At 48.3% G+C, this 19,908-nt stretch overlaps 1 protein-coding gene across 1 annotated transcript; it reads right to left on the bottom strand.

Moving 5' to 3' along the window:
* Window positions 1-1,085: 1,085 nt before the first annotated feature.
* On the bottom strand, window positions 1,086-19,854 carry ATG4B (autophagy related 4B cysteine peptidase). Its single transcript, XM_058843598.1, has 13 exons — window positions 19,711-19,854; window positions 14,490-14,588; window positions 13,990-14,061; window positions 11,899-11,997; window positions 11,372-11,473; window positions 10,899-10,971; window positions 10,476-10,555; window positions 7,781-7,977; window positions 6,768-6,846; window positions 5,937-6,082; window positions 5,255-5,311; window positions 4,684-4,777; window positions 1,086-2,854 (listed from the first exon to the last, which is right to left on the bottom strand). Exons 1-13 carry the CDS (start codon window positions 19,718-19,720, stop codon window positions 2,781-2,783), a joined length of 1,182 nt encoding a protein of 393 aa, XP_058699581.1. The 5' UTR covers window positions 19,721-19,854; the 3' UTR covers window positions 1,086-2,780.
* Between the last annotated feature and the right edge of the window lie 54 nt (window positions 19,855-19,908).

Below are 19,908 nucleotides of genomic sequence, written 5' to 3'. Positions count from 1 at the left end.
GAGGTGAATTCAAGCTTTCTCCCCAGCTATGCAGTGCTGGACAGCTGTGAGCAGGTAAGAGCCTGAAAGATGGATGAGCTCATAGCAAGGCCAGTTTGGAGGACAAGTGGCACATAAATTATTTTAGACTGGCCAAGATGAGAGGAATAGTCACTTGTGGCTCCTGCGCACATCCCAGTGCAGTTTGAAATGAGACCAGCTATGAACCACCTGAATCACCAGAACAAACTGGAATGTTAATCATTGGCAAGGGGCACTGAGAGATGGGCACGGCCAGGAGAGTTCAGGTCTCTGCTGGATGTGTGACTCACCTTCCAGTGCAGTGGACTGCTCTGATCTCCACAGACTAAATCCTTTCTAACTCAGAGAGGCAGACTGAACCGATTCATGAGCAGGGAGAGGAAGTTAAATATTTAAAACAAAATTGCTAATACAAACATCAGCTACAATGACAAAAGCTGCTGCCTTCCCTCCACAGCTGCCCAGCACTTGGCAGCCAGACTGGTGAAGGAGATGAGCCCCTGCAATGCTGCATCAGGCCCTGACAGTAACACTGGGACAAGACAACACACTGAAAAGCCAGAAATACCTGTTAAAGATCTGAGCTTAGCTCTGTTACTGGGGTTGTGTCAACACTCAGGTAAAATCTTCTGGCAGAGCTGTCCTTAAACGTAAAACCATGAACATGAAATAAACAGTAGAATTCGTGTTCTACACAAATTTTTGTTGGAAAGGAATCTTAAGGATCATTTTTCCATGGGCAGGGACACGTTCCACTAGACTAAGTTGCTCCAATTCCTGTCCAGCCTGGCCTTGGACACTTCCAGGGATGGGGCAGCCACAGCTTCTCTGGGCAACATGTGCCAGGGTCACACCACCCTCTGAGGGAAGAATTTGTTCCCAGTATTCCATCTCACCCTGCCCTCTGGCAGTGGGAAGCCATTTCCCCTTGTCCTGTCCCTCCAGGCCCTTGCCCAAAGTCCTTCTCCAGCTCCCTTGAAGCCCCTCTACACCCTGGACTCTTGTGGGGTACTGCATACTACCCACCACTGCCTTCAATGTGTGCAAGGACATCAGGACAGGCAAAGATTTTAGATCTGTTTATTCAGATAGAAATTGAAAGCAGATGAATGGAGCACAGCCCCACTTCCTCTGCTGCCTCTTCCCCTGACTACAAGAGAAAAGAGGAGAAGCAGGCAGAAAGCAGCAAATAATAATTTAGTGACAGAAGCATTGTGGTTCCCAGTTCAAACCTCTGCTTTCGGGTATCACAAGGACAATTAGAGCATCAGTAGGTCAGTCACGGGGGAAACAGGTCATTTCTAGCCTGGTGGCACCACCCTTGGGCACACCACCATCATCTGACAGGTTCCAAGCCTGAATGCACAAACCAAAGCCTTGTAAACAGGGTTGAAGTGTGCAGCACGCACCAAGGAAACTACGGCAGCAACTTCCCTTGCAGTGTGCATGGAGACAGCTCTCCTCCATGACTTACCTTTCACTCTGTGGTAAAGGGCCCTGGGCAGAGCTACCATCTTAAAATAGCTAAAATTTCCAGTATATTTGAATCTTTTCAAGGCATTCTGCTCTTGGGATGGTTACCTGACAGAGGTTTCTCCAGGTTAGCTCCTACAGCACCTCTGGGCACACTCCACAGGGAGGGGAGCTGGCAGAGGCAAGGTACTGACACAGCTCGGAAACCTACTCGACCTTCAGGCACCTCTTCTGCTTTGGAAAGGGAATGTCTGACAGGAGTAGCTGGAGGAGGCATTGACCAATCCACCCAGGGCACCTCCAGAGGTTTTACAGCTTGGGTTTTTGGCAGGACAACACCACTCCCTAGTCACCATGCCAGCACACTGGGGGACAAGCAGAAGAAGCCTGGCACATGCCTGGCAGATCTCTGCTGCCCTGTTTCAGCTCTCCCAGCTCTGGACTCTTTTTTTCCAGGGCTGTGGAATTCAGTTTTCTGTTCAAAGCAGCTTTCCTGAAGGTACTTGCTGTAGAGACCATTCCATTGTAGAAGCACATGGATTGACTCACATAGCAACACACACATTTTCTATTCTTCCATTCCTTCTGTTATTTAAACTGGGATTGAGATGCTCCCCAGCAGCACAGCACTGCTCCACACTTTACTTTTTGAATTCCCAGTCACTTAGAAGTTCCCTCAATTCCCTTTCCATAGGGTGTGAACAGGAGAGGTAGTGCTGAGTGTCCTGCAGAGCATGAACAGGAGCTGTACCGTAGGGACCTGCACTCCGGAGCCTTCACAGCTGTCTGTGGGACGTGGCTGCTGTTCCCTGGCATTGTGAGCTGCAGTCCAGGTTGGCCAGTGAGAAGGGAAGCTGCTAAAGGCAGAAACTGGATGTTTCTCCTGCTAAATGATGGGTGGGCTCTACTTAAGCTTCAGAGGGGAGTCCCCATGAAAGGATTCAGCGCTCTAACGATTTCCATGCCTCCCCCAGAAGGCCCAGCTGACCTGCTGATGTAACAGATAGGCTTTGAACTCCTAAGCACCACTGCATCCACTTCCAGCAACTTTTTGCTGCTGAGAAATTCCAACTGCAGCCAGTAAGGCTGTAAGACTCTCTTGGTTCTTCATCCCACTGCAGACACTGCGCGCTCCGCTCCGAGGCTGCACGGAATGCCAGGATGGACGGGAGGCAGGGATGGCAGCAAGCGCCTATGAAAACCGGTAGCCCCAGGCTCTCGAAGGAGCTTCCCTCCCCCCTTCTCCCCACACATACACAAATTTGCAGTCAGTTTCCTATTTGTTTTCAAAGGGACAGGATTTCAAAGTCTTCATCTTCCGAGTCAAAGAACCTTTCCAATCTGTCAGCATCAGAGGAGTCTGGAAGAGAAAAAGAAAGCACTGCCTCAGTGGGATGCTGTGACTGTCAGCACAGAGACCAGCAGCTGGAGGGCATTACAGTTTGAGTGCCAAGTGGCTACAAGTTCCAAGACTCAGTGACAAACCCGAGTGAGGGCTCTGAGGAGGATAAGAACATGTCAGTGGTATGGAAAATGCACTGGAGAAAATTACATGGAGCACAGAAGCACGTCATATTTCACAGGTCCAAACGTGTTTCTGCTGCCACTGTTTTGTACAACCTTCCTGTGCCCCAGCTCTGCATTAGCAGGAGATTGTTCTGCCTCAAGAGGCTCAAAAACAGGAGAACTTGCCCAGGTCTGGACTAATACCCAGAAAAGATTTCTGTCCCAATTAGGAGATACATTTACCCCCATGTATTAGAGAATTGTTTCTGCTATAGTTGTTTTTGGTGCAACTGTTAAGGAATGGAATTACAATATGCACTCTATTAAAAGTAACTAGTACAGTTCACTAGTTGATCCCACCTCTCCACCCTTCAAACTATATGGTGAAGAAGGAGCTCACACTTAAAGAGGAAGGAAGCAACTTTAACACAGGGGGAAGTAAAGGAGAAACCTTTATTACTTCAGGCTGGACAGTTACAGAATCCAAGAAAGGTTTGGGTTGGAGGGGACCTTAAAGATCATCCAGTCCTACCCCCCTGCCATGGGCAGGGACACCTTCCACTATCCCAGGCTGCTCCAAGCCCTGTCCAACCTGGTCTTGGACACTTCCAGGGATGGGGCAGCCACAGCTTCTCTGAGCAACTGTGCCAGGGCATCAGCACCCTCACAGGGAGGAATTTCTTTTCAATATCCTGTCTATCCCTGCCCTCTGGCAGTGGGAAGCTATTCCCACTTGTCCTGTCACTGTGTACCCTCTACAGCTTTCTTGCAACCCATTTAGGCCCTGAAAGGGGCTCAAAGTTCAATTACTCCTAGTGAGAGACAGGACTAACAGAAATTAAATGGCCTTGGCAGATGGGAGAGGCTGTGCAGCCAGGGATGAGGGAGAAGGACAAGTAGTCCATTCCAAAAACATTTTTAAGAGTAGGAAAGACAACATCAAGGACAATTAAGGCAAGGATCAATTGACAGTTTAAGGGAATTGAGCACTCCTAACAGCAAAGGACAGAGTGATAATGAAAGCTTTAAAGGAAGGAGGGCAGAGAGAGAGAGAGAGGGAGACTAGAAGTGCAGGGTGCAGGTTGCCAGGAGGCCGCCCAATGCCTGGTTACAGGGTAAGCTTGCCGACACACACACACTGCTCTTGGCAGAAGCAGGCAATGGCTTTATCTCCTGCAATGTTTGCTCATGTTATTAATGTGATAAGCAGAGCCTGACAGGCAAGATTAGTGCCCAGCACTTGTCCTTTTTCCCACTGGTAGTGGTACATGCCAGGAAGGAGTGCCTTATGCTGCAACTAAGTGTGACCAGGCCTGTCCTGAAGCATTTTCTTTACCTACAAACTCTGTTTTCAGCCTTTTCACTGGACACTTTTGATTCCTCCAAGCATCCCTTCAGAAACCAGAGTGACACTGCCATGACAGCCTGTGAGCTTGCTTGTCCTTCTGCTCATCATCATCACCATCACCATTCACAGATCATTCTAAAAATCATCCTGAGACACTGTGGGATCTGCAGACCTGTAGCTGAAAGCTGAAGGACTACATCAACTGACCCAAGAGCTCCAGGTTAAATTCCAGGTGGAACAGGGACATACTAGAAATCATTATGTAATTCCACAGGATTCCCAGAAACCCAAAGGGACTGGCTCACCCTCAGCTCTCCCTCTCTGTGTGGCCTCACCTGGTGTGAGATTCAGGACGTCAGGGTTGGAGAAGTGTGAGGGCTGGCGTTCCACCAGCTCAAACATGGGCAGCGCTCCTCTGACCAGGGACAGCTGTGGAGACAGAGCAGAGCCATGAGAACCAACAGCTCTGCACTGCTGGTGCACTTCAGGGATAATAATGATCTGTTGGGACTTCACTGTAGCTGGAAAAATGTTTTTCAAAGCTTTTGAATCACATCATCAACAGGATTTCAGAGCTATGCTCCTTTGGGTAGTTTATTAAACCATTTTAATATGCTTAAAATGGAGTTATGCTGCAGAGGACATGGTCTCTGTGTAGTGGTTTGGAAACAAAACAATACTTGATATTCCTTGCTCAGGGACAGAGAATCAGAGAGAGAGAGGGAAACTGGAAAATAAGTCCAAGATTTTCAAGTCCAACCATTCCCCCAGCACTGCCAACATCACCACTAAACCATGTCCCCAAGTGCCACATGCACATGCATTTTGAACATTTCCTGGGATGGGGACTCCACCACCTCCCTGGGCAACCTGTTCCAATGTCTGACCAGATCTATAAACACAAACCTTTTTGATTTGCTGGCACCAGTCATTAAAATCTGCCTCTGTGTTGCAGAAAAAGCCCTGTGGAAGAAAAAAAAAAAGAAAAAAAAAAAAAAAAAAAAGAAAAAGACTTTCTATATTTTAGGTTGATTATTTTGGACTTAAGGCCCTGTATCAACACCATGTAAGCAACATGATCAGGACTGGGAAGAGTTACTACTCCTGACTGCCTTGCTTTAAAAACGTGCCTCACATGCCCTGTTAAGCTAAACACTCCAAAGGCTTGATGTGATCAGGCTATCCAAGTGCTGGAATCATCAATTTTTTCTTTACTGCAGAAGGAAAACCCTATGGAAACAAAGGGCAGGCATCTCAGCTTCAACAGAAAACAAGCCATGGTGCATCATCATATGGATTCAGGAATGGATTCAGATCTGCCCCTCAAAAGGCTGGAATCAAAGCCCAACCTTAACCTGAGAGAATGCAGTGCTCCATGAGGAATGGTATTTAACTGCCATGCAAGGGGGACTTCCCTGGGAAAAGCCACTCCCTGTGAGGAGCTGCTTTACCAGTGTCACCAAAACCCAGGGCAGCACTTGCTGAGAGCACTGCAGAGTACCCAGCCCATCAGCACTGCTTCTGCCAGCTCCCTGTGGAAGAGGGGGCCCCCAGCACTGCTCCTGGGGTGATGGGGAACAGGACACACCACGGCAATGGAGGGGTCGAGCTCAGCGATGCTCATCCTGCACGGAGGGTGCTGGCAGTGGAAGCTTTCGTCGGGGAGGCAGCCGCTGTCGCTGGGCTCCACCGCCGGCTGCGTGGTGTGGGGATCCAGGTAAATGAGTTCCTCACCTGGGCAGAGAGGCAGGGACACATCAACAGGAAGAACCATGCCAGAAGTTGAGAAGTGGTGAAAGAGGAGGAAGAGCAACGGCCAAACCAGCTCTAATAACTACACAGAGGAATCCACATTCCAGGAACATTTTGCTTTCAGCCACTTCCCCAAATGCTTCTCAGCCAGGCACAGCTGCCAGCACAACCACAGTGGCCACTCCACTGTGACATCCTGGGATTGAGGCACAGGCACTATTTGGATACTGTTCCTGCTCATCCCTTCCTGGGTAGAGCTCAAATAGACCCAAGAAATCTAAAGCACAAATAACCTGAAGTCTCTGGCAGAGAGGAAACCAGAGGGAAGAAGGAGATTAATAAGAGTTTGTAGGGTTTGAGGAACACCTAAAGAACAGTTAAATCCATTCAAGCCACAGAGAGAGGTCAGCTCCAAATGCAGGAAGCAGGCTCTGTGCACTCCACAGACCCGATTAGTGTTATGCAGTGGAAATTTATGGCCACTGTTCAAATCTGCATCACTCAGGTGAGAAGTTCAGCCCACAGCAGCTTTCCATGCTTCCAGCAGGAAAGCAGAACCTTGCAGCATGCACCACAGGCTAAACAGGAGAACTATACCACCCCACAAGCATTTTTTAGCCATGGGGGAGATTCTTTGGACAGTCTTAGCAGTCCTCTGGGCACTCACCTACATAGCCAATGAAGTAGTGAGCACTGTTTGGCTTCCCTCCGATCACTCCCAGGGACTGGGGCATCATGAAGCAGTGCTGGAAAAGCAACACAGAAAACACACAGCTGACAGACAGTGAAACAGCAGGTGGGAACAAAGGCAAACATCCAGAAATGCAGTGGGAAAGATGGACAGGGACGTGGAAAATAAGCAATTCTAGTAGCAAAACCAGCCATTTCTGGAGAAAATCTCCATCAGGCTACAACACAGGGCTTTCTAGGAACATGGATGCAGCTCAAAAGCACTTTTAAGTGCTGACAGGAGTAGACAGGTGGACCAAATGAAAGAAGCTGCACTACTCCAGGACTTGGTATGGGCAAGTCCTGGCTCTGCTGATCCCTGGAGCTGTCATCAGGTTGCAACAGTGCTCTCAGGAGGGAGCAATCATTCAGGAAACAGTTTAAGTTCCTTATCCACCTGGAGCAGCCAAGCATTATGTACTGAGTTAAGGGAAGTAACCTCCCACAAATTCGAATCTGGAAGTCTCTTATCCAAGCTCAGAGCTTGCTAGCATTGTACCCTCTGTCTTATGCACACCCTAAATTCTGCAGCTTCTCAATACTCCAGCCTGCAACCACCTGACAGCTCTTAACCTCAGTCTGCACCACAAACTTCAGCATCTGAGCCACAGGGAGTGTGCAACACTGTATTAACTAACACTCAGGTTACCACCAAGTTGTGCTGAACAAAGGCTTCAGCAGGTTGGTACCATCTGCACACAAAGAGGGACTGAGATTTAAGCTGTGAAGTAAGATCCTCAAAAGAAAAAGAAATACCCCATCCAAAAAAGGCCCAACCCCTCAAGTCCCCCATTTTCCTGACTGCAGCTTACAAGAACCTATATCCTGACCTCTGACAAGGATTGTCTCTAAACTTTTTTTTTTTTTTGCAATGATTTCTGAGTAATTACTTAATTCACAACAGGATCCTTAAGCATCACCCCAGCAGGAATTCAGCTCCAGATTCCCTACCTTTAGTGTTTCAATATAGGCTTCATTGATCTCTGTGAGCCCGAGGCGGAGAGGTATCAGCAGCACCAGTGGTTTCCACAGGGTGAGCCTCTCTCTGAGCCCCACGTCCTCTGGGCACCCATTGTAGAGCACGTCTGACTCCAAGGCAGGGCATGCTGCAGCTCCAGCACACGGCACACTGGACTGGCACAACCTCCCTGGGGAAAGGGAACATGAGCACAAAGCATCAGGACTCCATTTCCAGACCTTGAGTCATTCCTCTGAATGCTGTCATCAACAACTGCTCTTTACCAAAAGCCTACTGCACTTAAAGCCAAGGAAAGCTTGAAGAGGTCGAGTGCTGGGGTTGTGTGATGTGTGTGTGCATGGCTGCTGCAGGGCTCAGCCTCAGCTGAGCTCACACCAAGCACCTTGTACTCACTGGACAGCAAAAATGCAAATTCTTCCTGAAATATGAGCAGCAACCACCTGTGCCAACAAACGAGTTGATTAGCAGGTCAGACAACTGTCCTGAATTCACAAAGCCTATAGGCAGAAAGAGGAAAGTTCTGGAGTGTCCAACTCCAGAGGAGTTCACAGAGGATAGGAATGAACTGAGTGAGGACAGCATTGTGAGTTAACACAGAAAATTTTCACCTGTAACTTCTGTAGCAAGATACAAACATGGTATCTGTCTAGAGTAGTTATAACTTTCCTAAAGGTCACAAAAACCTTCATAAATTTTATTTGGGATCATTCACAAGCTACTTTACAGACCTAAAGCAGTATGGTCATTAAATTCTGCAATTTCAGCATGAGCTCTGCCTCTAAGATATGGGGCAGCAGAACTCCTTAGGGCATACACATGACATAAGCACTCTGCATCCTCATCCTAAAGGCTTGACAAACACATAGCCAGGCTGTAACACACCCAGATTATGTAAATTCTGGTCCAGAAACAGCTCCAAGCCTACCTGTCTCACTGGCCAATTTAATTACTTGCTGGGTATGTGGAAAAAAAACAAAACAAAACAACAACCCAAACCCCAAAGAATCCCACAGCATGATTAAAGAATCATGAAACCAAGGCAGTTGGACAGAATTACAGAGACTCATTTAATTTATTCCCAGCCTAAACTGAATGCCAGGACACCCTAGTAGGTAGGACATGATGTAAACAAACACCTTAATCACCAGCCATTTGCACTTTCAGCTGGGTATTTGTTCACCACTGAGAGCTTCAAACCCAGCTGAGTGAGGACAGTATTACACTCAAATTTAGTAGAAATAGGACTTTGATCTAAAGCCTCAGGAGGAGACACAACCTGCACAGATGTTAGCAGTTCCTCTATATACTGTTCCTCAAGGAGAGAGAAGGTGTATGTGTGCATCCCATGCACAGACAGAGTTACCAGAGGCCCTGGGGAAACTCAAAGTCATTATTTGTAGCAATTTCTCCTGTTAAAGCAGGATTTTTGTTGCAGTAGCCCGCCTGTCCAGATGATCTGATCATCTGCCAAGCCAGGGCTGTTGCTGAAGGGGGTGTCACTGCAGGTTTCCTCATCAGGCAAAGCATGTGGCAATCCTGCACCATGTATGAACATATTTACCTGCAGTTTAAGCAGCAGAGAGCTTGGCACAGGCTAAATTCACCTTGCTATCTGGCAGACTTTGCAGTTCTGTGGTGCCACAGCAGAGCAGAACCTGCCTAAAGCTTCCCAGCTGGATCCAAACCATTTACTGCAAACATATTGCAACAGATCTGACACGACACCTCTCCTGCTGCAGTTGCCGCTGGCAGGTACTGGCTTTAACTGTCTTGGATTCTCCTCCATCTCAGGCCCAGCTGACTCATGGAACACTGACACAGAAGGGATAAAGATTTATGTTTCTTCACTGCAGTAACAAAAGGCATTTCCTGTGAACCTTTGGCTGAACCCTAGCAGTGATGGAATTAACAGATGTATGAAACAACATTATTATTATCCACAATGTTCAGGGCACAAGGTATCAAACACAAACCTACAAACATGTAACACATCAGACCCATTCACACAGCGACTTTCAGGCCCTGAACAGGTACATTATGATCCACGTTTCAGGTAAAGAAGCACACACATCCCTGCCCATGACAAGTTGTATGGACATGTCACTTGAAGCAGCATCAGTGCTGAATAGCCAGTGCCAGACAGACACAGCCTGCAGCACACTCAAGCCTCGTAGCCAGCATGCTTCAGCTCTAGAAGTGATATTTGCAGGCTAAAGATTAAAGATAATACAATTTCTGTTTTAAAATTGGCCTTTGTTTAAGCCAAGGGCATCAACACATACCTTCAGTTGTATGTATGACACCTGGTTTGACTTTAAAATGTCTCAACACTGCATAGTTTGCCTTTAATTGTAACATACCAAAGAATCCCAGAATGACTGGGGTTGGAAGGATCTTAAAGCCCATCTCATTCCTTCCCCTGCCATGGGCAGGGACACCTTCCACTATCCCAGGTTGCTCCAAGCTCTGTCCAACCTGGCTTTGGACACTTCCAGGGAAGGGGCAACCACAACTTCTCTGGGCACCCTGTGCCAGGGCCTCACTACTTTCACAGGGAACAATTTCTCAAAGACAGAACACATATTTCATGCTTGTTGTGCTCTCCAGATTTTTTCCGGGCTCTTGCTGCCCAGGATATACCACATTCTACCTCCACGTGACACTTACGGATTTCTTCCATCACCACTGTGTTGTCCATGGCTATGTGTACTGCCAGGGAACTCCATGTATCAAAAGTTGCAAGTTTTCTAGAGGAAAATGAAAAACAAGTAATGAAGGATTAGTACAACTACAAGGCAAAGATGGTGGTATAGCAGAGAGGAGAAACTGGCTTAGGAGAGACTGCTGTTATCCACTGTGCTGTGAAATGTGCTTTGACCTGGGACAGCTGCTGTTAGGCAATTCCAGCCTATTCCAGGGAGCCACCTGCTCATCTACTGACACCAGGGGAGAATGGTGAGAGGAGGGAGGGAGTTATTAAAGGCAGCCCACGCTCCAAAGCCAGGCAGAACCCTGTCAGCTCAGAGGTACCACACACCAACCAGCCCCCCAGCCTGACTGAACAGAGAAAAGGAAAAGGGCAGCACTTACTTGAGCACCTGCGCGACCGTGTTTGGTCCGTACCACTGGCCTATGGATTTTCCCTCCCCGACTCCCATCTGGGCTGCATCACAACAAAAAAACAGAACAACACAGTCAATAATTTCACCCACACTGCATCCCTTCCTAATCAGGCTTGTATTTAATAGGGAAGAACTCTCACTTGGAAACTTTATTGAATCAGCAGTATTTAATGTTTCATGGGGGTGACAAGCACATCCTGAAGGACTGCAGAGCAAATCTTCTCCTCAAAATGCAGCAGCACAGAAGTTCAAAGGGCAATGTTGCCTCAGAAGAAGCTTTACCCAGTGTTTGATCACTAGACCACCCCTATGAGCTGAGTTCTGTTCACCCCACAGGAAACACTAGAACAGGCTGCTTCTCTGATTTTTCAGGGAAGTTTGTATCAAAGTGAGAGCCTTCCTTAGCCCATTTGCTACATCTGAGCATTTCTTTCTTCTTACCTATCTGGTGAATGGAGTAGTAGCTGTCTTTTTTGTCAATGAAGGCATTAAGAACGTTGAAGTAATTATCCATCTGCCTCTTCCCTTTTATCCATCTCCAGTCTAGGACAGACAAGGGATATATGAAATAAACATGGTATTTATTAGAAACCAGAGTCTGCAAGCTGCAATTCCCTTCCTGTCTATTGACCAACTCAATTTTCACATTGTCACATTATTATAAGCATCTGAGGCATTACCAACAGCAAAGAGCTAATTTTAAAATAACAGAAAACTCTCTTACAGTTGGGATAAAGTACCATCACACATGGAAAAGCAAATAAACAAATATAAAATGAGAAAATTCAGGCATCCCCAGAGAGTTCCAAGAAGATTATTCTCTCAAAAGCCCTGAACTTGAGAAGAGTGAGGAAAAATAGAGCCCTCAGCAATTCCCAGCTGTGTCCTTGTTATCTCTGTTCCTCCAAGGATTGCACTCATGGGAGCACATGGCCCTGGAAGTCAGTGTGGGCTGTGCACTGGTTTACCTCTTCCCAAATGCCTGCAGACCAAGGCCTGAGCAAAGATCATCTGGCCACAGCGCAGCATGCAGCCCCAGCCCGTGTCAGAGGTGGGACCGGTTCCTCCTGGAAACAAGGATGGAAAATAAACAGGGAATGAATGGGGAGACAGTGCCAAGAGGGAGAAGAATGAATGGGCAGCAGTTCACCAATAAACGAGGCAGGGAATGAGGGCTAGGTCAGCTCACACACCCAAGACTGAGAACCAAAAATGTGGTTATTGATGAGTAACTTAGTGGCATCCCTTAAAAACAAATAAATAAACTCCTCTAACATTAACTGAAAGGGGAAAAAATTCTAAGGTAAATCCAAACAACCCAAAAGAGAGCTAAATTTCTCAGGATAATAGCCCTTGAGCCTGGATGCAGACTCCCAGCCCAATTCAGACACATTTCTACAAGAGGGTGTTTGTCAAAGACGGCTTGTAATCCTCATCTTGAGAAGGCAACTCATCATGCAGAACAAACCAGTCCCAGGGCATTCCCACATCAGAAGTGGCTACAAATAACATTTCAAAGTGAACAATGTAGTCAGGCCAGAAAAAAACAAGGCACCAGCCAAAAAAAAAACCGACCCAAGCAGTGAAAAAAAAACACAACCTACATATTGCTGGAGAAAGCTGGATATCAGCTCATGCTGGAAAGTCTAAGACAAAGGACACAAGGCTCAAAGCATTTCCCTGACAGACCTTCCAAAGGAAACTGCTGCTCCTCCACTGCAGCTCTGGCTGCTACTACAAATAACAGAGATCAAATGTTCAGTGTGATCACAGTAGGTAATCTGTGCCTGGGCACAGTTTCTGCAAGTCTTTGTAATGCTGCTTTCTTCTTTTCTCCTAAGCAAGGAGAAAAATCACCTGGAGGAGTATTTAATCAGCTTCTCAATGGCTACCAGTTGTCTTCTATAATTTCAGCAGTAATTCATAACACGTACAAATTCCAAAAGTGATAATGCTTTACAAAATTAGCATCAGACAGTTCCCTAACCCTTAAAATAATTAAGGGGGCTAGCAGAGGGAAGGGTTGAATGGCAACAGGGATGACTGGGAGAAAAAATACTGTAAAAGGTTTACTGTATATGACATGCAGATCATATCTACGGTGTAAATGGAAAATTACTCAGAAAATGGGCTCTGTCTTCACCCCACAGCCTTTAATGATGCACAAGGACACCAAAATTGTGTCTGTGAGCCAGTTAAACCTGTGCTAACCCTTTGTTCTCAAACATATGTTTAACTATGATGCACAAACGTGAATTTAAAGGGATTAAACTGCATCAAAGATGTCTCAGAGCTTGTGAGGCAGAGGACTTCCCAGCCAGGAAAGAACAGCACAAGCCAGAAGGACCAGTTAGAAGAAGTTTCTTTTCCAAGCCTGAGCCATGTTCCTTTCCCACTGCCTGCTGGGGATGACAGTGACAGAGGGGGGACATGGGTAGGCCTTAGAGCCTCATTCACCTGCTCTTACATCTCCTCTGATACTGCTTGCAGCCAGCACACCAAACCCAAACCCCAGAAGAGGCCATGCAGAATACCTTAAGGAACCAAGACATCCTCCTTGGAGTTCCCTGGGAAATATTACTCCTATCACTACAGCTCCTGTGTTTAACAGACACTTCAGGCACCTAACTCCCCCTAGACAAGCAAAACCCCCACGCAGAGTCTGGAGCAGATGCACAAAGGCATCAATTTCTGTATCATTCTCTGTGTTTCATAATTTTAAACCACTTCAAGCCCAAGACCATAATTCAATAATATTTCACACTAGACTAATGTAGGATGTGATGAAGTACAAAAATCCTCCCGTGTTGCCTAAAAAAAGAGCAGACTTCCCCAACTCCTCCTCATGTCCTTTTAAAAACCACTGCTATCCCTCCTACCAAAGGAGATGAGGAATTCTCATTATCAGGTAAACAAAAAGTCTGTCTTATCAACTAGATGAAGCACATTTCAGACTCTTATGAATGGAAATGATGTCACGTTTGTGAGGACTGGTTTATTAAGGATAACTGGATTATGATCATTTCCAGGATGTCTCCAGACTCCTCCAGACTACATACCAATAGCTGGGAAGTTCTTTCTGTAGGTGAACCAAAGCCGAGAGGTCACATCCAACAGGATCTCTTCCTTCTCTGCAAAGTGTTCAGCATGGAAAAGCACACACATGAGGGGGGCACCAAGACAGCTAAATCCACCTCCCACTCACCCTCCCACAGGATTCTGCTCCTCACAGTCTGCAGGCCCAGAGAGGCAGAGTCTGCCTGAGGAACAGGGCAGTACTGCTGTGCACAAAGCACTTCCTTTCCCCCCCAAAACAGCTGCAATCAACTCAAAGACACTATGGCCACAGGCAAATTATGAACCAGCAAACCATCCTTCTAGCCCCTGCCTCCACCATCCTGCCCTCATGACATGACCCAACAATTTCCACATGGTAACTTTCCACACAAAAATACTCCAGAAATGGCCAGACAGACAGAAGCGTGGCAGTTAAAACCCAACTGCAACACTAACAAAGTCCTCTGGAGCCTTAAAACATTGCACTGTGCACACAAAATACCTGTAAAAACACTGTATTTCCGCCCAAGGATCCAAACAGGCTCTTTGGTCTCAGGGAAGTCTTCATATTCAAACCTGAGGGTGTCGTAGGTAAGAGTAGCTGGAAAGAGAAAGGAGAAATCAGAGGTCTTTGATAGCTTTTCTTTTTGTTTTTAAAACCAGACAAAGCTACAGAATCAGAGCTGCTGTGGCCCAGTGACTCCCACCCACCCCTAAAGCCCCTGGGCTGGCAGGAAATGGTCCCAGTGCCCTGCACCCATCAGCTCTGGGAGGCACAGAAGTGACCTATCCCTGGCATGCTCCCAGCTGCTCCACAGGCAGAAAAGCAGCTGGATTTCCAGGTTAGACCAGCTCCAGGTTCTGCCTGGGGCAGAAAACATCTAAAACTTCACCTGGCAGCTACACCATATCCCAGAACACGCACCATCAGCGACAGCATTGATGTTGAGGGCCTCTTTTCCATCGAGCAAAGTGGTTAAAATCGTCTTGTAGAGAATATAAATTTTGAGGGGAGAAGACAGACACAAAAGACAGATCACCTTAAGGTGGGAAGTAAATCTTGCTCTGTCCCTCCTCAAAAGGCACCAAACCCAACAGAAGCCTTTAAGGTGTCACACCACAATGTGAGGAACACAGAGCTATGCAGATGCACTCATGCAAAGGTGACAGGCAAAACTTTTGTCTCTTTTGCTGGCTCCCTTCACAGCATGCCATCCATCAGTACCTAAAAATCCATCCCCTTCCAAGACCATGACAGAACAACTCAGCAGCCCAGGCTGCCCTTGGATCAGGGCATCTTAAGCTGTTGTGTACAGGGTACAAACAACAGGGAGGAAAAACCAGAGGAGTTGGATGAGCTGCGCTCCACTAGATCTGTGTTTGGAAACACAGACTTTAAAGGAGCCTGGGAATTCTGGAAAAGACACACATGATTTTACAGGCACCAATTCTGTAACAAATCATCTCTAAAATTTAAAGCAGAGCTAAGACAAAATGTTCTGTAACTGTTAAAGATTGAAAACATCTCTCACAGCAAATGCAATAGAATCTGTGGTAATGTGATGTGAATTTAAGGCAGGACAAAGGAGTCCATGGCCACAAGCTCCTGTCAGCCCCATTCTCTAAAATAACCACCCCTCTCCATGGGGCATGCCTCGCTTTTGGCTTCTACAGAGTAACCTGCTGTTACTCAAGGCACTTTGGCCTCCTGAAGTATCTCAGCCTTCTAATCTGGGTTACTTGACCTGGAATTCCAATTCCCAATGTCCAAGAAAACACTTGAGCAGATACCACCACTAAGACCAACTACTGTTTAAGCAGGAACCCCAGCAATCGAGATGACAACAGGCTCCTAAATCAAATTTTGAATCAGACTGCCTTAACTCCAGCCCACAAGATTTAAAGCACGTTCCTTGTATGAATTAGTCTTTAAGACTGTTCCAGGCACTTTTAGGATTGCACAGGTCACATGTTCCCATTGCCACCCCATGATGTGATTCTTCAGCAAGCTAAGCAAAACAATTCTGCTTGCACAGAAATATCCTAACAAATTACTGCTGCAGTCTTCTCCTCTAACAAACTTTAACAGGGAAATGAAGGATTTCTTTCCCATCTACTACCCAAACTTGCAAATGTCCAGATTTGAAAAGGTAACTGATATGATCTTAACATAAGTTCTGAAGTTCTCAGGAAGGTTTTAAAGCTCCAAGGAATATTCTATGTTTTGTCAGTTCTTAAGCCTGCCATGTATCCAACTCAAACATCAAGCTATCCACAATCCTTCCTCCTCCTTCCCAGCAACATTTCCTGACCTGCTCAAATATCACAACCTCTGCAGCTGCACAGTTTGCAGGGCACCAGATCTTTAGCAAAGACAGGATTTGCAACTGGACACTTCACAGCAAGGATCAGCAGCTGGAAAGGGGCTGCTAGAGTCTTTCCCTTTCCAGCAAAGCTTGAAGAAGGGGTCAGCACACAGAGGGGGATCTCCAGCTGGACCAGCCAGGTGTTCAGGGAATGCAGCATATGTCATGACACTGCACAACGGGAAGGAGAGTCCCAGGCTTGCAGCCCTTCAGCTGAATGCCCAACATCTGTACAAGGCCCTGTGTGTCCAGCTGTGCATCCCAAAGAGATGGTCAGACATTTGTGTTGGGATTTGAGGAGAAAATAGTTGAAAAGGTACAACTACTAAATACAGGAGTTCAGGTTTCCCCTTCACAGGCAAGAAAATTCCAGTGGTTGCTCCCAGTTAGTATCAAGGACATTGTAATGAGAACAGTAAACTCCCCACAAGGCTTGAGGTCACTGCATGTTTCCTTTACAAGCCTCCACCTTCATATGCTCCAGCACTTTTCCAAAGTCCATCTATTGTGCTATTGTCCAGATGGGCTAAACACCAGGCAGTGGGACCCAAACAATTCAAGCAGGGTACAAAGAACATCACAGACTGCACAGGAGCCTTTCTCTCCTTCTTATAGCCAGAGATAAAGAAGAGAAATACATCTGGAAATTCACCAAGCCGAAATCTTGTTTGAAGCTGCTCCTCTCAGAGCTGCAGAAGCTGGGTGAGATCAGCACATTTCTCAGGCAGTGCTCCAAAACTTCACCTTCAGAAAGCCCTCGGTCTATTTTAATTACCGACCTCTGAGCATCCAGGACAGTGGAGCAGCAGTTTCCGCAGAGAAGGACGTGCAGTCTCTGCACATCAAAACGCGACAGCTCAACTTCACACGGTTTTATGGTTAAAAAGCAGAGTGTCAGCCCTGCACAGCTCACCCTGAGAAAGGCAGCCTCGCTTTCCAGGAGCATTGCACACACTGGGAATGAGGGGAGGCTGGCTGGATCACTGCCCCATGGGCACACTGTCAATGGCATCTGCAGAACACCTCATCCCAGAAAGTCTCAGCAGGAAAGGCAAAGCTTTGTACATGCCACAACAGAATCCCAGAATGGTTTGGGCTGGAAGGAACCTTAAGGCTCATCTCATTCCACCTCCTGCCATGGGCAGGAACACCTTCCAATAGACCAGGGTGCTCCAAGCCCCATCCAACCCTGGAACAATTCCAGGGATGGGGCAGCCACGGCTTCTCTGGGCAATTGTGCCAGGGCCTCCCCAAACTCACAGGGAAACATTCCTTCCCAACATCCCGTCTAAGTCTGCCCTCTGGCAGTGGGAAGTGATGGCACTCCAGGCCCTTGTCCAGAGTCGCTCTCCAGCTGTCCTGGAGCCCCTTTAGGACTGGAAGGGGCTCTCATGTCTCCCCAGAGCCTTCTCTTCTCCAGGCTGAACACCCCCACCTCTCCCAGCCTTTCCGCATAGGAGAGCTGCTACATCATCTCAACACAAGAACAACTCTCTAAATACACAGAATTAGGGTAGAAGATGAAACTTTCCCTCATTTTTCATAGTCTTAATCAGCACAATGAAAGACTCGAGATAGAAACGTTATGCTAACTTGTAGCAAACACACCCAGAGCTGGGCACTGGGAGCAGCCCCTGAGTGCTGCTGTCAGTTTGCAAATGTGCTGGAGGCCAGACCCTCCACAGCTCCCTGAGACCTTCATCTCCCACACCACAACCAAAGCTGTTTGTTTCCCTTTGGGAAACAAGTAACAACAAGCGAAGGCTCAGATGACTCAAACAGAAATAGGGCAGGTGATTTTCCCAGCACCAACCACCTTGGCCAGTCTGCCTGCTGAAGAACTTCTCCCACAAGACGCTGAAGCCAAGCTTTGGAGCGTGGCACTGACGGAAAGCCAGGCTTTGGCATACATCCCTTCCCATACTGGTCCTGGGGCTTCTCCATCCTCTGAAAAGGCCTGGCTCTCACACCCCCCCCAGATCCTTTAGCCTCTAACTCAGGTACCACAAAAGGATCAGAAATGAGGTGGATGATCTCTCCTTTAGCTGATACAGGTACCTCACCCAAGGCAAAGAAGGAACAGTTTGATGTGGAACATTTCACAGATAGTCAAGAAAAGAAGGTAAATTTACCACCACTTTAGTAAAACGAATTGCTGGAAAACACCAAACAGCTCAAACCCTCTTTTCTGCCCTTTGCCGAAGAAAGATTAGATCTTTTCTTTCCCCTAAGCTCTTTCAAACAAGACAAATCCTGATTATCTGAGCACCAACGAGGAGTTACAAGACAGATAGAGAGGAAAGTCAGGCTACTGAAATTGGATGCTTTCTTGAAGGCCTGGAGCAAACAGTTCCAAGTTTTGTTGTCAGCTCCCCGACAATCTCGGGAACAGGGCTGGACACGAAGAGGCTTGAGTCCAGAGATTCTCCTCCTCTCACGGAGGAGATCCAGCCACCACAGCAAAGTTTTCCTTCCCTTGCACGGCTCACATCAAGGGAAAGCAAACATTTCCCGGACCAGGGGGTGCAAGTTCCCTCAGCGTCTGGTCCCCAGGTGTGACACTGCATCCGAGGACGCTCTCAGCCGGACCACGCTGACAACAACCGCGGCACGAAGGCCAAAACAAGCCAGGACAGTCCTCAGCAGGGACAGGAGCCACGGATCCCCGGCACACCCGTGCTCGGCGATGCGGAGGAGGAGCCCACGGAAGCGTTTGTTATTAGGGAACAATTCTTTATCTCTGCGGAGGCTACTAGGCTAAGGCTGGAGGGAAGTGGGTCCCAACGCAAGTGCCAAACACTTATTTTTACTTTACCCCGCACGAAACCAAAATCTCTTCCACAACCACCTTTGCTAGAGCCCTCTGTGAACGTGATGAGTGCCTGAGTCGCCTTCTTATCCCCGGACGACACCTTCTCACCCCTCGAAAGTCGCATTCTTACCCCCAAGCCGCCTTCTCGCCCCTCGAGCCCACATGGGGAGCGGGGCACAGCGACACCAGCCCTGTCACCGCTCCCCGCCCGGGCAGACCCGACCTGGCAGCAGAGCTCCGAGCTTTCGAGGAACGACGGCAGCAGCGGGGCTGGGGAGGCCAGGAGGGACTCGCCGCCCGGCTCCGGCCCACCCCGGCGGCCACGCAGCCAGCGCCTTCCCCTTCTCCCCACCGCGGGGGGCGGCTGGGCCCCGGCCCCCCCAGGGCCGTGCCCAGGGCGGAAAGCGGCGCCTTCCTCGCCGCCCGTCGGGGAGGCCGCGCCGGGGAGCCGCGGGCCTGGAGCGGCCGCGGGGCTGAGCCGGGCCGGGGAATCCCGAGGGGAAGCGCGGCCGCCGCGGCGCGGGCAAGGCCCGCCCGGGACCCACCTGCGTCCATGGCGGCCCCGCCAAGGCTGCGGCCGCCGCCGACACTCACGCCCGGCGCGGCCCTGCGCGGCTGCTGGCGTGACGCGCCCCTCCCGGCCAATGGGAGCGCCGCTCGCCGCCGGCCTCCGCGCCGATTGGCTGCCAGTGCATTGTCACAGCTCGGAGCGACGCAGGGCTGTCTGCAGAGCAGGGAGCTGC

This window comes from Poecile atricapillus, chromosome 8, assembly GCF_030490865.1.
Source record: "Poecile atricapillus isolate bPoeAtr1 chromosome 8, bPoeAtr1.hap1, whole genome shotgun sequence".
NCBI lineage: Eukaryota > Metazoa > Chordata > Aves > Passeriformes > Paridae > Poecile > Poecile atricapillus.
The sequence above is the reverse complement of the archived record's forward strand: the minus strand, read 5'-3'. Positions and strand labels throughout refer to the sequence as shown.

Coding starts and splice junctions, on each gene's coding strand:
- ATG4B (XM_058843598.1), bottom strand. Junction 7,978..10,475: donor AGTGGTGATGGAAGAAATCC/GTAAGTGTCACG, acceptor CCCTTTCCCCAG/GGAGGTTGTGCCAGTCCAGT. Junction 5,312..5,936: donor TCGACCCCTCCATTGCCGTG/GTGTGTCCTGTT, acceptor TTTCTTCCACAG/GGCTTTTTCTGCAACACAGA.